The 21,881-nt window shown below is 36.2% G+C and overlaps 1 protein-coding gene across 7 annotated transcripts in view; it reads right to left on the minus strand.

The window, feature by feature from the left end:
- PTPN3 (protein tyrosine phosphatase non-receptor type 3) overlaps positions 1-21,881 on the minus strand; it is a 163,842-nt gene that overhangs the window by 64,665 nt on the left and 77,296 nt on the right. For 6 of the 7 annotated variants that reach the window (XM_068671158.1, XM_068671157.1, XM_068671159.1 and 3 more), the window contains 6 exons: positions 20,796-20,874; positions 19,308-19,352; positions 18,388-18,440; positions 9,521-9,641; positions 5,088-5,175; positions 1,123-1,211 (listed from right to left, as the gene is read on the minus strand). In XM_068671158.1, the coding sequence (XP_068527259.1) occupies positions 1,123-1,211; positions 5,088-5,175; positions 9,521-9,641; positions 18,388-18,440; positions 19,308-19,352; positions 20,796-20,874 (475 nt within the window). Of the gene's footprint in view, positions 1-1,122; positions 1,212-5,087; positions 5,176-9,520; positions 9,642-11,836; positions 11,988-18,387; positions 18,441-19,307; positions 19,353-20,795; positions 20,875-21,881 lie in introns of those variants that run through there. The other variant, XM_068671163.1, reaches the window with a different exon arrangement.

Genomic DNA, 21,881 nt, shown 5'->3' on the forward strand with positions numbered 1-21,881 from the left:
GCGCTCTGATGGTGTCTGCTGCCACCTTGAGTTCCACCACATTTATGCTGAAGCTCTCCCAGTTCACAGGAAGAGCTACTTATTACAAATGGTGTTACATAAGATGACTAAATACAATTTCAATTATCTGAATGTTTTCTGTGTTCTACTGCTTAAAATGTTCCTTAAGGAGTCTCCTTAGCTGCACACCTTCAACACAGCCAACATGCATTAAAACTCCAGGTAGTACCAAGATGCATCCTGCTTTGATGTCTAAAAAGAAATTGAATGCATACACTACAAACAAGACCTGCAGAAGGCAGAAAATGTGCCTCCAGCTGAGCATTTTAAAAACCTGCAGCTGTTTAAAGAGGCTGAGAGATTGACATATGAAAGGGCAAAGCTCAGGGCATAAAGATGAGAGATAGAAGTCTTCTATGCTTTAGTGTGCATTAGAGATGGATAAATGCAAGATGCTACTGTGCTGTATGAAAACATTATTGACATGTATTAAGGATGGCTACAGTATACTCAAGTGAGTTGAAAGACAACTCACAGCAAAGGAAAAAAATCCAGAGACTATGCAGTACATTTTTCCACTGAAATTCAAATTGAAACCTATCTTATTACTTTTTCCTAGAAATGCCTGTTAATCCATAATGAACCACAATGAATGGATGGAATGACTTGTGCATTTAAGGAATATTGCTAACAGGCACCTTTTTGAACAATTGAGCAAAAAGCCAGTACAACCCACTGGAATGCACTTGCCTGTCACGATTAAGAATATTATATCATCTTACTGAATACATTCTCCAGAAAAACTGTTGCAACTTATGTGAGGAAATGTGTCTGGGTACAACAGTAGAAATCTTTAAAACCACAAGGTCCTCCTAATGATATAGTCACACCTCTAAGTGAATGGACTTGATCGAGACTTCACATAAAGCAAGTAATTCAAAAGCCTTTTGAATTGAAAAGTCTAGGCAACAGGTTTAAGTTTTCTCTCAGCACAAGGAATTACCATCATGCCCTATAAAGAACAAATCTGTGTACTGTAGGCTTCCTGGGAATAAGCATTAAAGCAAATGGAAATTCTATTTAAAAGATTAAATGTAATTTTTTGTTAATAAAGGAATTTACCAGGGATAGAAGCTTGTGCAGATGAGTTTTCTATATACAGCAATTCCACTGGATGCAATCCCAATCATGAGATCTAGATTATGCAGATCCTGCAAGAGAAAAATAATGTAAGAACAGGGATGTAGTTTGTGTTATTCCCAGTTATTTACTTATAAATTCATTTTCAAGTTTTCTATACTTAGAGTATAATTCCTGAGGCAAGAATTCAATCAACTTATTTGGATTTTTATTCTTATGCATGTCTTTCCTTTGATCCTACCTGCTAGGTATTTCAATCATTAAAACAAGCGTTAATGTTCATCTTACTACATTAGATATTCTTTAGGTCAGCATCAGACTAAAGTTTCAAGCCCTTACATTAATTCAGTGATGGGAAATCAGTTGAAGTACTTTCCAAGATCAACCAGGTTAAGTGGCACAATTTTGGAAACCAGACACAAATTATCTTATTCTAAGACAAAAGAAATAATTCCTCATCATTTTCAAAGAGACCTTGACAACAAAGACTGGGCAGGAGGTGACTACAATTCTGCATATGGGAGTATGCTAGAGGAACATGCATGTGTATATGAAAATTTGATAAACAAAACTGAATCCATTGTTAATTAAAACAAGAAACTGTGTATTAGCTTAACATGCTTAACTGGAAAAACTCATCCATAAGTTTACAACAGCATTATGTCTAGTGAGGTAGACAAGAGAGAATAAATAGTTATATATAAGTGAGGATTTGAGTATACAAAAAGTGGGGAGTGGAAGCTGAAAGGTGCATTTGAAGTTAAATTTAAATCGATGTTACAGAAGTTACATTTCATTATGATTGACATGTTCTAGTACATTATACACAAGTTTCTAATCAGAGCTGAATATAAGCATAAATCTACATGTAAACATGGAACCCATTGGTTAAAATACCAGGTTTGACTCAAAAGTAGCTTCAGAATATTTTATAAGAGATGGCCAAAGGTAACGGATTCTCTTAAAGCCTTCTGTAGCTTAGCTGCTCCTCTAGATGGTACTCTGTGCTCATTTAATACACAGTCGTCTTGTACATCCAATCCTTATTTCTTCCTGAGGTACAGAAGAATAAGACCTTTCTTCTGTAGAAGAAAGATAGACCATGCACCATACAGTCTAAAAATACTGGAAAGTCTACAGTAAATCCTTTAAAAATAGTTGAATAAAAGTATGATACAGGTGTATGACCGAATGAAGCTGAACTCAATTTGCAACACAGTTTAAAAACCTCCAGTGAAATACCACAGCAGTTCACGGAGAAAGAGCATAACCTATTTAATAAATAGTGCATTGGCACCAAATACTGAGAAGATGAGAGAGACATTGATTCTATTTCTGAGAGTTTAATATAGGAAAATTATTATGTAGGTTGCTGTCCAAATAAGCTTAATCTCTGGGTAGTGCAGAGTCAACTGAAACGATTACCAATCCCTAGATACCCACTGCCCCACTTTTCCAAAGAGTGCTGCTGCAGGAGGTAGTTGAATGTCCATCTGAAGAGGCTCCTGGATTGCCAGAGTTGTGTCAGCATATTACAGTAATCCTAAACTGGCATCCATGTATTTTAATACAATTGGGAGAAAACGGAGGCGCTTTAGCAGATGAATCGGATGTAATTTAGCTGCCCCTGCCATGCTAATGCCAACCTAATGCGGGGCAGAAATCTGTTTTATTGGCATGTGAAGCTTACTCCAAGTTCCAGCTTTCAAAAATCAATAGGCTGAAGGAAAACAGCTTTAGGAGAAAAACTAGAAAAACTATGTGATTCAGCAGAAATAGGATTAGCTAAACACTTAATGGGGATTATTTAGGCCAAAACTACTCTTTTTTTTTCCAGAAGCTGTGCCAGAATAAATTGCCCTCCCACCTCTGTCCAAAATCTTCCATGCTATTTATTATAATTAATTATATTATTAAAATGAATTGTTGTGTTAAACAAGTCAGGTTTGTGAAACGAAGAAAAATAAGACCTTGAACTAGCAAAGAAATAGGGTCTTACAATAGAAAGAAGATGTAGATGTGCAGTCATTTCCCTTTCAAAACATTTGTGCCATTAAACCGCACAAATAAGAATTGCCTATCACACATATGCTTTTCTTTTTGCCTATTTCTTTATAGAGATAGTCATAAAAAAGTACTTATAATGCTAAAAAAACGATCGTGCCAGGGATCTTCTTAGTTAAACACTGAGTCATTTTTTAATTACGATTGTCATCTGGACTTTCATAGATGTGGAAATAGCATGGTTCTACAAGTTTCCCTTTGTTTTCTACAAGCTCCCTTCCTCTGAATAAAAATGAAAGATGGGTTAATATCAGACTAATTATTCATCAGATGACAGTGCAAAAAGGAGATTTTATTGAGGCTTCCTAAATTCTTAGTTTTGAGGTATTAAATTCACCCTCTTGAGTTTCTTAATAGTATTTCAATTTAGAATATAACACTTTTAAAAGCTCAGGCTGATCTTCAGAGTAAAGTAAAAGTGATTGCAGATAAAAACTGAACTCAGATTAATTCACTACTGCAAGTGTCATGTTTGGTCGCTAGAAAAATGCTCACACAACTTCTGCAAAGTGCTTGACCTGCACCAGCTTCTTTTGGCCATTAGTATAAAACCCAGTTGTTACCTGGCTTCTTTGCCATATAGAATATCTAAGAGGACCAAGACTTTATTTTAGCAGCAAGGGAAGAGCTGAATCATAAGGATTCACAGAGACAAAAGCCTTTCAAAAAGACAGTTTTATAACTAGCTCTTACTAGCAATTGTTCAAAGCACTGGAATTTGACAAAATAGGAAGAGTGATTTAAGAGCAGTACTAAGCATGGGAGGCTATGAAGAGGAATGCCAAACATCTCTGCTAAAGCTGGCGTATAATGTAGTAGCCTCAGCCAAAGCACGGGGAGGCATGGACATCCAACCTTCACCGCAAACTTCAGAAACAGAGACCATTGCAGCAGACTGTTTCAAACATCAGAAAAATGTTTACAGCCAACGTGAGCTACCAGATGAGACCAAAGGATGAACATTCATCTGTAGGGCTGCTGCAGCACAGGCAAAGCACTTAGCAAATGAAAGAGTATCTACCAGAACAGAATGCCAGGAATGTCCACTCTTATAAAATGCATTGCTATTACTTTTCTCATAGGCTTTATTAAAAAAAAATATATATGAATTGTAACAAAAATACTAATTTGGACTGAAATATTAGCAAGACAGTCTGCATCTTAGCAGCCTGGAATAGAGAAGGCTTTCACTCAAATTTGTAGTGTTTGATTTAGATTATACTAAACACAGCTTGGTGTCATGCACAGTAGGGGCTCATGACCAGCAGCCTGACATCCTGAGCTCCAGGTCATTAAATATGAAACAATCTGCTGGAAAACAGAAATGTGCTGTTTAAGCAGGTATCTCCAGAAGACACTGCTACCCACAGAGAGCAGTCCAGCACACTTTGGTTGCTTACCAAAATACTGGGCTACAATAGAAATTAAAAGGAATAGACTGGTCAAGTTAAGGGCACACACAGAAATCTCAAGTGTGACAGTAAAGGGTTCTTCAGTATGGCAGAAACGTGACAGAGATGGCAATGCACAATGAATCTAGACAACGTCAGGTTTAAGAAGACACTTACTTAACATTTACGGGTAACTTTTTACATTGTCAGAAGACAAGAACATAAGAAATTTGTTTATGTGTTCTAGATTACTTACCCACAACCATTGCATTTGAATCAAGATATCTTAACAATGGTCTCATAAGTGGCCTCTCCTGATGTTGTTATCAGTTGTTATGAGCACAGACAGTTCATATTTTTGATCACTTTGACCATTTCCTTTCCTTTGTACTCCTCCCCCCCAAAAAATGCTACTGTTTGTACTGCTATGAATATATCTACAAAAAGGTGTATAAAAAAAAATCCAAGTGAAATATTGCAATGTAAACATACTCTACCACTGTGCAATTCCACTCCATAGAAATCAAGTGTTCGCGCTATATTTATGTAGCAGGACTCTGCTTCAGATTGCTTGAGGCCACTAAAAGAGAAAAAAAGATGCAGACCAGAGTCAAAAATAAGAGACATGAAATTACTTTTATTCCAAATGCAGGAAAAAAAATAATAATCCTACAGCCCAGTGTCTGACATACAAACCTCATTAAATAGTGCCACAAAGCATTTAACTTGTGAAGGGCCTCCTAAACACCTCTCAAAATTGAGCAAACCAAAACCAGTGTCATCACCTCAGCCATTCTGCATCAATATTTTTAGAAAAATCATTTTTACCTGTTTTGTTTAAAGGGGTAAAGAAACAATTCCCCTGCAAAGGCTTCTTCTACAATGAGAAGCTCTATCCCTATACGTTCTATATTGCATAGCCTCTCAGAAGAAAGTTATCTAGAAGAAAGATTAGAAGCAGGAATCTACTCAAAAATACAGTGGGAGAGGGAGGGAGAATATTAAACAAGTTATAAAACTCACCAAGGAAGAACCATTTGAGTTTATTCATAATTAATAAACATAAAGTCCTAAAATCCATTTTCCCCTGCAGCTAGATGCGTGCAAGACTTAAAAGGAATCTATCTCACAGTTTTCTAGGAAACTTCTAAGATTCTGTGAGATGTTTGCTTTCAAAGAGAAGAACTCAAACATCCCCACATCTAATAAAATGATTTTATAACTTTATGGAAGGGCTACATGGAACTGACTAGGAGCTTTAAAAACCAAAGAATCCAAAAGTAATCTCTACCTAAATAGTTATCTCATGCAGCCTACTAATTATTCACCTGAGAGGATCGAAGGGCAGCTACGCAAGATCCCCTACTTATGATAAAAAGGTAATTGCTTCCAACAAATTGTAGGGCGAAGAAGTTTTTCTCTGTTGTGAACTGATCCAACAACATCCCACTAATCCAGAACCTGCTGTAGCCTACTGCCATTGTGCTGTGCCAGCAATGATCCTGGCTTTGCAGTGCAGACCAATGCTTCAGGCACTACAGCATGTTGGAGAACTGTCAGACCAGAGACCAACCGATTATTACCTACACACATTGAGGCAGGATGGTATCTGATGTCTTTTCTATCATAGCTACAACTAAGTGAAGGTAAAAGAATTCTTCTGAAACTAAGGACATAAAATTATATTAATCAAATGTAATTTAAACCAATAACTTGTAAGAAAAACATGTAACATTATATGAAGTTAGAACTCCAGATAGAAAGGCATTCTGTATAAAGCAGTAATTCCTTTTTTTTTTTTTTTAAAGGAAGTGTTACCTCAAAAGACGGACATCTATTACTTCAAGTTACCTATCCATCCTCTTAAATCCCAGACCATCATACTAATCTTCCCCGAAACCACCACTCTAAGAAATATTACATTATGCTCCATAAAACTGATTGGAAAGACTGGAAGTAATCCTGAGACAGAAAGCCATTGCCAGAAACGTGGCTTGAATATGTCACAACATTAGAATAAAGACTACAAGTAAAATAAGCTGCTTGCAGACAAACTACTTACTCAGACCCACATCTACACTGACTACTGCACCTTGATTTCAAAAAAAATAAAATAGCAGAAGACACAAGGTCAATTTATATCAAAAAGGCTGAGGGGGAAAAACCAACACAATGGCTACTGTTGTATTCAGAACACCTGCTGTTTGCAGCAGTACATCATTGTCATCTTTAAAATTTGGATCAAGAACTTTTCAGAAAGGTGGGGAAAGTCTGATGCATACCAACAAGACATGCTTGCAAGTTTTAATTCTCAGTTTGCATGCATCATGTGCATCAGATCAATCAAGTCTTGTGTCTTGAAAGGCCACTAAAAATGCCTCAGCACTAAGACTTTTTTTCTGTTTCACCTCCTACTCTAATAAATAGAAAGCTAAACCACAGGTTCTTAAGCGGGTAGTAGTTACTCAGTGAAATAAACAGGCAAGAGGAAACTGATTTTGGTACCTCCTTACAGTTATTATAGCTGTTGACACTGAAAGACAAACAATCACGTAGAATGTAAGCACAGTATGAAGTTTCAAATGCTTCAATTTCTTCAAACTGACAGCTAAATCTAGCAAGCACTAGGATAGCAGTATCAGTTTCGGTAATAGCCACACCTTATGAACTCTGGGTGCTTAAGTTAAAAAAATAAAAATAAAAATAAAAACACATACAGAATGAAAAAATCACTCTACAGAGTTATGAACACAGAAGGAATATTTCTGAAGCTTTACCGATTTGATATGAAAACGGTTGCTTTCCCAACAGCTACTGCACACTGAAGTGTCTCACGTAAACCTGATCATAGAACTACCTACCTTCTCAAATCTGGCGAAATACAAAAATCAGTTTGAAAATAGAGCAAAGCTATAAAAGATATGAAGCAGTATGGCTTCTCAAATCTATATTGCATTTCAGCAATTATGACCTTTTAATTTGTCTCCACAAAAGTTTCCCAAAGGATGGATATGAAAGAATGAAGAACAGATGCTCATAGGGCTGGCTTTGCAACCCTGTAATCTAATTTATAAGAGATAATAATTTTCAGATATTACACATGGCCTATTGCAAATACTACCAACTCACTTCATATCAGTAGGAATTTCATTTCAAAACACTGCTTTCCTCAGTGAGATGAGGAGAAGCCAGAAGATGATTCAAATCATAAGATGAGAAATTTTCCCTTTCATATTTCCTTCTTGGAAGGCCCAGTGAACACCATAATCATTCTTGTCAAATATGTTACCAGCACTGGCTTCATCAAAAAAAAAAAAAAAAAAAAAGTCTCTAATATCAGTATTCACAATACATGCCAAAGGAAGATGTAATAAATACTGCTAGAATACACAAAACTTGTCTGCCTCTCCCTGCACTAAGAAATAAATAGTCCTGAAAACCAAAGTTTTTTAAAAGGCTATAAGTGAATAAAGAAACATTTTTGCTAATGCAGCCTATTCAAGTATTATTATTTGTAACTTTAATTCTAAAACCTACGTGAATAGAGTGCTTAAAATAGAGCACTTAGACTTCATGATCATGATGGCTTCAATCTACCAAAAAACATTCACTGAAAATGTCAGCTTCGCTGAAAGGTCCTAGAAAGGAAAATACTTTCCAACAGACCTAACCACCCCTTCATGTAGACCAATGGTAATCTCTAGTCTGTTCTCTGCAGGACATAATTGGTCATCGGCTACGACAGCACTAAGGCCATGACTTCAACCTACCCACTCACAGACTCCTCAGAATCTTCCCTTGGTAATCTCCAAGTCAGCTTCTTCCTAATGACAACCGTATTTATTAATTCACATCTACATGTTCCTCACTAAGGACTTCTGAGCCTTTTGGAAACTGAATTAATTGGGAAGAAATAGAAGCCTCAGGTATTATGTTCCTGCAGATAAACGGCTCAGAAAGCAGTCCTGGTAAGTACCTATGCTAAAGGAACAGATGCTGCATGAATTCAATGGTTGTTGTCATTTTATCCCCATAAATGACAACAGCATGCATGCTCTGGAGTGGGCTAGGCAGCACTCATGAAGTTCAGAACTACCCACTATACCTCACTAACTCTACCAGTGGTAAAGAAACAAAGAAGAGGTGAGAGTATTGAAATAAAGACAAAAAAAAAAAAAAAAGGAATATTAGGGGTTGAGGAAAACGGAGATATTTCAGGGCAGAAAACAAGAAATCAGAGAAAATGGGAGGATGGCAAACTAGCTCTGCTGCAATAAAAAAAAATAAAGATAAGGACAGAGTATGAGTGTCTAGAGACTCAGATGTCATTTGTTCAAATGTAAGCAGCAATTTCTTAGGTTAACATATTTGTATGCAGCATGCAAGTATCTGATCGACATCACTAATTCTAAATCTGCAGTCTTACAGGGAACAAATCAGCAGGGTTAGCAAGAGTAATTAGCAGTAGACTTCAACTGGAACAATCAATTGCAGCCTTTATATTACACTCAGGAGAGTGGAGTAAAAGCACTAAGAGTATTGGTCTTCCCCCTGCCACCATATCCCCTCCATACGTGGATAAAAAACCTGTATGATTTCAGAAATGGGCCTTTTCAAGGCAAAGGCCCTTGATCCAAAAAGTCTCAAACATCTAGTACAGTGTTCTAGATAGCTACTGTTAACAATGTATAATGTTAACTGATCTGCTTGTTATAACTAGAAATTTATTGATACATTTTAACACATTGGCATCACACACTGAAAAACATGTATTTTGCATTTATGTGCTAAAAACCGAGTATTTTGTATAATAGAAGTTATACGAAATAAAACCACTAAAATCTTGAATCTTCCTTTTTCCATCCCCCCCTTCTTTTTTTCTTTAAGAACTCATGGGGCACGAGAGAATTACAAGTTAATGTTACCTGTGTTGCTCATGTAGAGATTCTACTTTGGTAAGAAAATCTTTGTTCTGCTCTGGTATAAAGTTGTAATTGGACAGATATCCTGAATGATGTACTGAAGCGTTATAGTCTCCAAGTTGTGCTGTTAGAAAACAAGAAACACACATAGAAAGTTTACATAGTTAATCACCATTTAGAAGAAATCTCTCTTCCTTGTTAAAATATGACAAAATATGCATGTATATGGGGAAAAGCAAGAATTACAAATTATCTCCCACAGGACAAGCAGTGTTGAATGCAGCAAATTTTATGACATCAATGGAAATTTTTTATTTTTTTTTTTTTTCCCCAAAATGTGCTCACTCTAACCATAATCTCAGGTACTGAAAAACTCAGTACTTACTCATATAACCACAGTTTTGCATCACAACCTGTAAAAACACTACATGGGCAACATGTGCCATGTTGGCACAGATGACCAATACTGTAACATTAGAGGGAAGCAAATTGCTTCAGTGAGACAAGTGAAATCACACTAAAATATCTTTATTTGACTATAACAGACTAGAAGTCTTCAACAAGACCTGTCACTTAAAAAGCATCTATTCTCTACACCGGGAAGTAAAACCTGTTCAAACTAACTACTGTGTCTCCGCCCTAACAATGCAATTGTTAATCTTGCCACAACTGAACACAAGTTATTTAATACAGAATGAGAAATAACTCCTGATTTAGATGTAACATTACCAAGCTACTACCAAAAGTAAACACATCCACAGCCAAATAAACTAAAAAACAACGATCCTTAAAGCTTTATCCCTTCAATAATGACATTAAATAGTGTAGATTTTTAAATAGTTACTAGATAAAACCTGGTTCTTATCCATAGCTGGTGAAACTGAAAACAAATGAAACTACAAAAAAACATAAATCTATAGCCTCAGTCCATGCAAGTTTTCTTTAAATGTTAGGTCAGCATTAATTTATGTCCTGGAAGATATACACAAACATTCACAAATCTTTTACTTGTTATAAAGTAAACTTGTTATAAAGATGGAAGGTTTGGGGCAAGAGGGCAGTCGATTCAAGTAAAGTTCCTAGCTGGCACAGATACACCTAGTTTCAATTAAGCAAGTAAATTAAAACCTGGACTTCATTGGAACTGTACTACTTTCACAAAATGCTTAAGAGACTAAATCCCCAAATGATGGAATATTTAAGCAAATCACTAGAACTTGTGCTGTGTTCTGCTTTTTTATTTATTTATTTATTTTTACTAGGAGCATGAAGTTTTTATTACAAAGCAATAAGCTTCACAGAAGTTATTTGTATGATGTATAAAGTAGCACAAGAGAAAGTACTTGTGTAGACTGCAAATACTCCAGCATGTCAGGTTGCAACTAAATTAAAGAACAAACATTTAGGAACAATGCTATCACCACTATTTTCCCAGAAAAGACAAAGCATAGAAGACTGATTTAAATGATTCAGGCTAGGGAGAAAATAAAAATGTTGTGCACTTCAGAAATAACTTACAGGTACAATAACTATGGAGTATCTGCAATGCAGGGTATAACAAGTATTTGTCACTTGCTTATCCAAAAAAGCATGACTTGTAGAGAGCTTAGGAAAGTGAACCACCATGATAAAAAACAGTTTCTAAGCAAATACAGTCAGAAACATGTGCAGCTGCACACCTAGTTGTCAGCATGGAGTACTTAATGTTTATCATTCCAATTTTTATTTAAGTTAGATACATTGAATACAGATGTTCCTGCAGTGCGTTGAGGTTTTTTAAAAGGTAGCCTGAATTTTAAATTATCAAAATGGTTGGCAAAAGAGTAAATATTTACTATTAGAACTAATACACATATTTTAATAGTGCTGTCAAATAATGCACCTCAGAAGAAGAAAACAAAATGAAACAAGAAAACAAGCCAGAAGAGCCAGAAGTATTACAAGAAGCTGAAATAATTTTAGGAATACCTATATATTAACAGAAATCCAAGTTTCTATCAAGATCAAGGCTATGACTATGAAATAACAGAAAACTTCATACAAAGTAGGTGCATTAGTAACAGCAGAAAAATGAAACACAATTCTGGATGTCAGTAGTCAACTGAAGACTTTTTACCTTTATTATCCATTAACATAACTCATCTTTTCTATGAAACATAACATACATTTTTAATGTTGTTCTGGTGACAGAGCTTTGTTGCAGTCCGTTTGAATCACATCCTTGTCAATGGGAAGAGACCAGATTGCCAGGAATTAGACAATGCAATTGTCTGCTTCATTTATTTTTATTAGGTAAGAATATTTTTACTATAATTTTACCTTCTCTAAAGAGGGCAACTGTTGTTCCTTCACTGGTTATGATGTAGGGTCTTCTTGCTCATCTTCCCAATATGGTGGTGGCTCTGGTCTTTTTTCCTCTTCCTCCTAGCTATCTGAGGTCATGGCAACAAGGGGAGCAGCTCAGAGTACTACTTGCTTCTCCAGCTCCCCAGCCAACTGTCACAGTTGAAGAGAAACTATAAATGCTGATTAGTAGACATCTTGGAAGAGTAATGTTCTTGTGCAGGATTTTAGTTATCCAAATAGGAAAAAGAAGCATTAGGGCATATCAAGACCTCAGTAGGAAGAAAAATCCATAAAAGTTTCTAGCTCTTTAATGGATTTCTCCAGAAGATATGGGGTGGGATGTTAGTAAAGACCTTTCCAATCAGTTTCTCCTGAAATAGCTTCTGCTCTGATCACACAGGCCAGCAGCAGCAGATTCAACTGACTCAGTGAGGATAAAAGTAACTTCTTTTTTTTCTCCAAACATTTCCCCTTTCTAATCATCTGTTGTGCTTTAATTCATCATAACCAGGTAAAATTAAAGAAAATTGAACAACTGAGCACTGGCAACTCAAAACTGAACAGGAAGGGCCCTGAGCAACCTCATCTGATTTTGAAGAAGCCTCTTCCAAGCTGAATCTTTCTGTGGTTCTACTTCTATGAAGTTATTTTTGACATGCAAGCCTTCTGCTCCATGACCAAGATAACTATTTGCTTGCTTCTAGTTTTAAAAGTTAATTTGTTGTTGAAGACTACCAGCACCAAAATAGTGAGTTCAGTTTGGACTTGTTCTTTATTTCCACAAAGATGTCAGGCAACCCCACAAAACACAGTAGTAGAAAATATAAGCTGTTAGCTTTGTGTAACTTATATCGGGAATAGAAAATAGTCCCCAATTATCTGATATCCTTACAGGTGCAAAAGACAAGTCGGTCTCCGATTCTAGATTTCCTTATTAACAATAACAAAAACATTTGTGGACAAAGTAATAGCACCAAAACCTGTTTATGCATATGGGCACTCTAAATAACTATGGATACAAGAAGGCTGATGTACGAATGCTTCATTTACTAAACATGATGTGGAATTAGTCACAGATACTACAAACATTTCGGTCCAAAGGAGTGCCTACAGAAGCTAGTCCCTGAAAATACATTTAGTATCAATTTTCCAAAGACCTGAGAAGTATATCTGAAAATGATCAAGTAGTTTTGCACTGAGTTTGTAACTTTTTGCAGGGTTTAATATTTTAAGTTACATGAATAAAGTGAACTGAATTGCCTGGTTTTAAAAGAGGATAATTACATAAGCAGATCGAGTTCCCAGTGGAACCGAAAATTACCAAATAATGGGACAACTTTAGAAGATGAGTTATATAGGAAAAGCAATTGCTCAAGACGTTGAAGGAGTGGCAGGAAAGGAAGTTTAAGTCAAAAGTTAAATTAGCTAACTTTTTATCAAGGAGTAAAAATCCTCAGGTAATAAAATTGCAATGCAGGATTAAAATATAGTTAGGGCCACAGGACTGGTCTCCGCATGAGGATGGCAATAATGTGATGACATGAGAGTGAAATGTAATATTGAAGACTGATGACCAATTTATCTTCATGAGGACACTGAGGTGCAGAAAGAAAAGATGCATCCTCATCTCCACAGTTCAAAAAGTTTAGACTTTGCTAGCTACTGTTGAGAAGTTGTAACTACTAATTATGGAAATGCTTCTGGAATGTGGAATAAAATCCACTACACCAGAGTTCAGTTTTGAAGAAACAACATAAGAATGGAAACACTTATTAAAAAATAATAATTAAAAGGAGCATTGAAATGAGTAAAAATCCATGTAGATGTAGAAGTTAAAGATACTACATTGAAAACAGTTATCAGAAAAAGACAACAAAAAGTACCAAAAAATCTTACGTGGATGTTAAGAGAATCAAAACTGTTTCAACAAAAGCAACCTGTACCTAAATAAGGACAAGAATATGAACTCTTAACTCAGAGAACCACTAAGTAAGCAAGCATGAATTCCCCACTGGGCAAGAAGTGCTAGCTAACACAGGGATAAAACCAACTTGTTTCGCTGATGACAAATATAAATGGTTGTTGAATACACTTATGGAAGCTGGTCACTTCGTGGTGAGATGGATATAATAGTACAGAAACATTTGTAGAAATAAATGGCAATTATACATACACAATGGTGGTCTCAAAGTTATCTATTCATTAAAACTCCAGAAAGAAAAATGAGTCATAAACATCATGATGCATTTTGTTTAAAAAATAAAAAATAAAAAAGATAATCAGATGCTGAAAACTCTGACAAAAGTTGAAAAACATGGAAAGTAAAAAAAAACAGCTGAAAATGAGTTCTAGTGATTTGCTACTTCTAAATCTTAAATACAAACTGTACCTTCAGAAACCATCTAGTCACAATCAGAAAATGTGTTGAGAAGAGCAAAGCATATCCAAAGTACAAGGAGTATTTCTCTTGAAAAACTGTGGGGGTAGGGGCAAAGTTTATAAAATGCTTACGAAAAGGAATAATTATCAGTATTCCCAGACCACTAGGAGGATTTGTGGAGCTAATACACCTTAAAACTCCACCAATCAGTCACATGTTGTGCCTCACAATTCACTACAACTCATTATCGTGGGTATAACAACACACCACATGGACCTTGATCCTTGGTAACTGTTCTATTGCCTTTTTAGTTATGTTACGCAGAAGTACTTATTAAAAGGTTCATCTACCTTACAAATACAGACGAAATAGTACCTGGTCTACAAGGCACTGTAAAAAGTCAGCTCCTTCAGCCACAGTATTAGCCAGTATCCCAGTCTGGGCTTTTCCACTCCAGAGATTACAGCACTGTACTTCAATGTTTTACAGTGTTACAGATTCAGTTATTTGCAGCATAGTGGAAGAACTCAGACAAACAACACTTGAAGTAATAATCTCCTGAAGTGTCCTCTGTATTGCTTATCACAACTGTAAAACATAATTAAGGAAGAACAGTCCCAAACAGCAGGAAAGCTGCTGTATAAAATCTGTTAGGACGATCATAGAAGAGTGGTTGTATGAAAAGCTGCCAGCAAGCCCCAAACCAGTAACCTAGACCACAGGGAACCACATGGAAGAAAATGGGCAGGTATTTCAACTCATCTCTCCAAGCAGGATTCTAGTATTGAGGGGTTCATCACCACCACATATAACACGCTGGTACTGTTGATGACAAGCACTATAGGACACAATAAAAGTCTCCTATGATTAAACAGCATTGCTGCAGGCTTCAGAACAATGGACAGGCCACATACACATCTGGTAAATAACTTCAAACGTTGGAAACTCAAGTCAAAGTTCTCTGAATTTATCAAATCTGATTTTGGTTCCAAAGTATAAGGGTTACAGGTGCCCTGGAGTAGCAGGAACCTTGACTGATCTTCGAGTAAATCCATCAGCCTACACGATGCCCTTCAGAACACTATTTCCCTTCAAAAAAGAATGAAGAATGGGCAAGAACCATGAACAAAAATGCAAATAATAATAATAATAATCCACCACTGACAAAAAAAAAAAAAAAAAAAAAAAAAACAAATGCTAGCTGCAAAGTGGAAGGTCTCTGCAAAGGAAGCCAAAGGTTTCGATGAATTTTATATAAAAAAGATGGGTAAAATGGTAAAAAGAAGGGTAAAATGAAGCTAAGTTAGAAGAATCAGGCAAGAAGAAAGTGGCAGGGGCAATTATGTGGTGCAACTCTCACTGTAGATAGTCTGTTGATTTCATGAACTGATGTTCCCCTAAATTTTCCAGCCTGCCTCCTCTTCTGAGGCAGACAGGATCTCAGCCTTTGGCACACTCTTGCTGGGGTTCTCCAAACTGTAAGAAACTCTTAGCTCCTGAGGAACCTGCATACTAAGTTCACCTTTCCTAAATTCCTCACCCTTGTCTGCCTTCTTTTTCTTCAAAGAGGTTGAAGTCCGCTCAAATCTCAAGCAACCCATCAACCCCTTCCTGAGTAAATTCAGGAAGAAAGACAGCAGTGCGCTGCAGAACTCCAAGCAGAGCTGAGAAGGGAACCGTATCACAGGAGATAAGACAAATATTGCTCAGAAGAAGAAAAAGGAAAAAAAGACAGTCACAATGAATCACTGAACAACTGATGCTCAGGAAAAAAAGAAAGCTTAGAAGTATTCATAGCATTTTGTGTTGGCTTTGCAGCTGTTTTAGACTCAAGTCCCAGACTAGCAAAGAACAAACACACAAACGAGCAAAAACTTCCACCAAATCCATGGGACCTCTTGCATACTTGTAGTTAGGCACATTTAGAGTGTCTTGGAAATGGGAACTTACTACAGGCAGGAACAGAAAGTAAGTGTAGCTAAATCAGCTACATGACATATAAAATAAGAAATGACACATGATACACATCTGTTATTTAATTTTATAGACTGTACAACATTGCCATTTTACAGTGGTAGAAAACAAGGGATACAATCTTTCATTAGATTGTTATTTTAATAGAGGAGCATGCTTCAGTCTCACAAATTTTGAAATCATTTGAAATTCACCTTAGTAAGCTTTCTTTAAAAAAGTATTTCAAAACTCACTGATAGTTTAATATTCATAAATGCATCAGTTACAAGTGTCTGAACTGAAGAGGTAATCAAGTTGAGTCATATGTTATTTAATCAAACGCACTATTCACACACATTTGTATTCCCCTGTAAGTTAGCACCACCAGACAACACAGGGTGTGTCATGAAGGTAAAGATTACCACGACAGGGTTTTCTTTATTTTAGAACAGCAGTACTAGACGCAAAAATCCCTTCAATGAGCAATGGAGATAACGAACATCCTAACAGCACAGCAGCCATCACCAAGTATCTGCTTGCAAAACTCAAAAGAAGCCCATGAAGGTCAATCATACAAGTGCCATATGTAAAGATTATAGTTAAATACAAGAACAGAAATATCAAACATCAGGCTTCATGCACGGTGAAAGACATCAATTTCAACCCTCCCCCTAGTGACAACTGCTCCACCTTTTAAATAAGCATAAAGTTATCAAAGAGCTGTGAGCTCTCCCTCTGCATACAATGGAAGTTAAAGGAAGCAGCAGCCTGAATTTCCAAGCAGCTGCATTAACAGGAAACAGCTCAGGTAAAACCACCCATGGACAACTGCTTTTCAACAAGCAGATACCTCCTATCCAAAAACTTAAACTCTCCTTAAAAAGTATCACTAGATATTAAAACACACTAGTATGCTTCCACAACCTTTACTGATCTGTCATTCTGCTTTCATAAAACTAGCTGCATCATTAGGTATCAAAAGCACTGAAAAGGGAGATCTCACAAAAAAACAAACGGAAACAGCAAACACTTTGTCATTTGGGGTACCCTACCAGTGACATAGTTCATTTTGAAAATCAATCACAAGTTCGGGACGAACAAAACCTTTTCATTTTCTTGCTTTAGCACAACCATGTTGCCAACGTTGCACTTAGCATCTTTGAGTGTTTCAGTGTTCCAGTACCCTGCTGTGTTCCACAGACACAGGTGTACGTAGGCATTCTCTTTTGCAACAAAACTAGGAGACCAGCCTACCATGGCAAATATGTTCTGGCTTCAACTGTTCTTATTAATCCTGAATGTGGTTAAAGGTCCATTTAATAGAAGGATGAAAAACGCAATGAACATAAAAGTGGATTGTTCACAGTCATGTAGGATTTTCAGAGACCCATGCTTGCCACTCCTTACACTTTCTCCTTTGAAAACTGAATTTTATTTTTTTAGTTTTATGCCTTCCTATAATAATTTCTGTAGACATTGCTAATGTCAAAATAATTATACAACTATTCTACTATGTTTGCTCTGCAATCTTTTTTTTTAAATACAAAAATAAAATATTTTTATTTTCCTAATATTACCCTTAGAAATTCTTTTTGCTAGCAGCAGGCAGAGGACAAGGAAGTAAGACATTGGAAGCAGAGTCACCTTAACATATTGCAAACTGCCAGTTTTTACATATCTAACAAATCAGTATTTCCTGAAAAAACATTACATAAGAACATTTGAGTTTCTTAATCACAGTAATCAATTTACCTTCCCCTTAACTGTTCTCTAGATGATCTCTTATTTCCCTGGAATGCCTTCCTGTAGTTACTGTAACAAACACTAAGCTTCATTTTGTTTCCAATGGCAATGAAAATGTGCCTTTTTTTTTTTTTTTTTTTTTTTTTTTGTCAGCAGTACACATTCTACAAGCACACAAATATAAGAATACCATTATTGTTTTGTTTTGTTTTGTTTTTTTTTTTTTTGGACAGACACAATAAGCACACTTTTTCTATGTAGAATATCTGAAGGTTGTCATTAGTAACTTTCCCTTCCTCTACAAATGCCACAAAGTATCATCTGTAGCACTTTTGACATTCCACACCAGCAGACAAGGAAAGAAATCTTCCCTTAGTTTTCACTGCAGAACAGCAGAGAAGGTGGTTGGTCAAATAGATTTATTAACAAAAGAAAGACTGTTACTTACACTGTACTGCATACGATGCCAGGACAACAGCAGAATTAAGGGGGCATGACAACCTGGAAAGGGGGAAAATATTTTCATTTAGACAAACAGTATAAATGCAAACATTAACTATGTCTTTGTAATTAGTTCTGTAGATAAGGTCTTGTTTATCTTTAGAGGGTGTCCAATTTTTTTCTTACACAGATCGACTGTCAAAGCAAAGTAAGACTGAACATCACAGGCTAACTGGGCTAGATGCATATTCTGGAAACAAAAGAAGGGATTTTTATAGGTCTCTGGACATTATTTTAATAGCTGCAGTCTGGTATATTTGGAACTAGACACAAACACTAAAATTAGCCAAATGCTTATTTTATATGTATACATGGCAAGCTCTGATATATTATCCAAAAGTGACTCCATAACCTACTATGAAATCCTAAATTGTCTTTAGGATTGCAGATAAGGAAAGAGAAGGTGTTTGTTTGTTTAATGTACAAACATACAGGAATCACAGGCAAAACAACCACTGGGTGTATGTTCACTCTATCAGGAAGATACCCCGTGACCACGAGAAACAGTAAGAAACAGTAGTATGAACAGCCCTCTGCTATTCCCTTCCTGTTACTGCAGCAGACAGCAGGCCCCTCGTGTTTAGGATACTGTCTAGCACACCATGCTTTGCAGAAAGAGGGCGTCTCAAGCAGACGTTGTGTGTGCAGAAACACCATCTCCTACACCTCATTCACAACAGACTCCTCAACTGTTCTTAATAATTGAGCTATGCAAAAATTTGCAGTGTTTCCAAGCAACTGATTTTTTAGAAAGCAGTATTTCATGATGTACATTTTTATAGCAACAATAGACACCATCAGAAAAAGGCTCGTTTTATTGGTTTTGATTTTCAACAGAATTATGGAGAAGTTGAAAATTGTTATTACCTTCCTTCCACAATGTCTGTCTTCAGTTGTAAGAAGAATAAGTGCCTAGGAAATAGTTTTTGGGAAAAGAGAAAGATTTAATTTTCATATATAAAAGGTATGGTTTAAATGTTTCCAAGTATTAATTCTATTTTATTATGGGGGTAGGTTTCCTTGCAAATTATACGAACAGATTAATAAAGCTTAGCGGCATTTACAAATACGTCATCACACACCCACTCTCTTCTCACAACAGTTTTGAAAGATCTTTGACAGTCGTTACCACAGCACCAGGACCACAGTATTAATGGCATAATGAACACTACGAAATATAAACAATTACAGAACCAGTCTCCCTTTCTCACAGGAGCATCCAACTTGGATGTAAGTTCTTTAAAAAAAAACACAAATAAATCTGTGATAGTTTATCTTGGGACTATTTTTAATGATCAAGGGAGGGAGGATGAGACATTCCTCAAGCAGCATATGCTGACAAAAGCTCTTAAACAACCCTCCAAGAGCAGTTTAGTCTTTCTCATATTAGGGTGTTTGACAAAATTACTTGATGGCAGTATGGAGTGCTGGGAGTAAAGAATCACACAGAGCAGGCCTTTGAATAATTTTAGTTTGCAACTAACAGCTTACAGCCGCATGATTAACAAAAACTAAACAGGTCAATACTTCATTTCTCTGTAAGAAAACCTTTTAAAATGCTGTACTATTTATATTCTCGAGGCACTGAAATTAGCTATTAAAATTTAGGCAAACCATGAAAATGTTACAAAAATGCCAGATGAGTGGGAGCCTGTGAATTCTAAATTCTAAATCCTGTGCACTGAACAAAACAAGTATTTCAAGCCTTTTGACACATTAATTGAAAATTACTTCTAATTCACGTACCCCACCGCTCCCAAAACTCAGATTAAAAAAGAAAACGTTGAAGGTCTGCTATAAACTGAACCATTATGTATCTTTGTATGCTACAAGTAATGGGCGAACCAGAAAACAAGAACTGTTATCTGCTCTTCCTGAAACAAAATAAACAACGCCCTCTCACACCCTTGGAATTAAATCTACCAAGTGTGTTCAGAACTGACTCAGCGCTAATACAAAAAAAAAATATTAACAGACTTCAGGCATGCAGACAGCTTAATCATTCAACTTCCCCATTTTTTAATCATTGCATCTGGTTAATTAAGGGATCAGAAGAGGATGAAAACAATATGCAGCAATAAAGAGTTCAAAAAGGAACCCAACGTGCAAATAAAACAACTGACATCTCTGTAACTGGCTTATACTTCTGCCTGTATTTTGGAATTGTGGGCTGCCTGTAGCAGAAACCATTCATTACAATCATCACATGAAGCTGCTAATTCAAAACACATTTAATACAAAGAATTATACGAGGTTATATTACATAATAAACTGTTAGTTTGCCAGACCGTGGAGGTGGAAGGGAAGGCTTTACACATACTTAGTTTATGGAAGCAAACATCAAACAGAAGTTACCTGGTTTGTTCTTGCTGAAGTGTGTTAGGATCAGGTATAAAAAACCTTACGCGAAAACGAAGGGTGCAGGGAAAACCTCCTAAAATATTTCAGAAGACCAAATCAATTTTCTCTTAAAAAAAAAAAAAAGATATACCCAAGGTTCCTATGTCTAGATTTACAGAAAAGTTATATGAATAACCACATAAAAATCTCCTGTGTTTTTCTTGTGGTTTACTTTGAGAGAAGTCTTTCCTGATTCCCCACACCAACTATGAAAAGAAAATATTCTTAAGGATTATGATGCTTTCGTTTAAAGTACTTAGTACATAGTACTTTACATAAAAAGAACTATTTAGCTATCTTTGCTGCTTTGATCTAATAGCTATTAGAAAAGGAAAAAGCAGCAAACATATATGAAGAGTCTCAACCAGGATAATTCTATCTTTATAACAGAAATATAAAATAACAGAAGTTCACCCTGTTAACTTCATGTGTTTTTATTTGAATTTCTACACAAGCTCCAGAATACGGTAGAAAGAAAAGAGCTTAAGAGCTGGAAAACAACTCGAGTTTTCCAGCACAAACTGGGACAGTGTCCTACTACTCCATGTTCTCTAGGCTGCTGTCTGGGCATTATCATGCTGGCTGGCCTGTCATTAATCTCTCCTTCCTCTTGGTAAGCATTCTGTACTACCTAAAACTGTTTATAAACGAAACATACTAGAGCAATGCATGCATTTGGAAGCACATTTTTTTGTTGTTGTTGGTGGCGTGGTTTTATTTTTTCTTTTTTGCATAAAATTAAGTTGTGTTTTTTTTTTTTTATTCTACTTGAAACAATAAATTTGTTACACATCCCTCAACGAAATCCCTCTTTCTTATCTTCCATGTAGGGATGAATTTACTGGCACCAAACTGGCTACTGCTTTCATAGCCATGACGTCCAACCGTGCTCAGAAGTGAGGTATAGACACTGACACAGCACAGTTAGTGATCTGTCACGTCCCAATAACTCAGAGAGCAGTAAGAGATGCAGAAAGTTCTATTGAAAAGACTGACAGAGATGAGACTTGCTCTAAAAGAAAATCTACCATCTGGATGCAC

This window comes from Anas acuta, chromosome 2 (genome assembly GCF_963932015.1).
Source record: "Anas acuta chromosome 2, bAnaAcu1.1, whole genome shotgun sequence".
Lineage (NCBI taxonomy): Eukaryota > Metazoa > Chordata > Aves > Anseriformes > Anatidae > Anas > Anas acuta.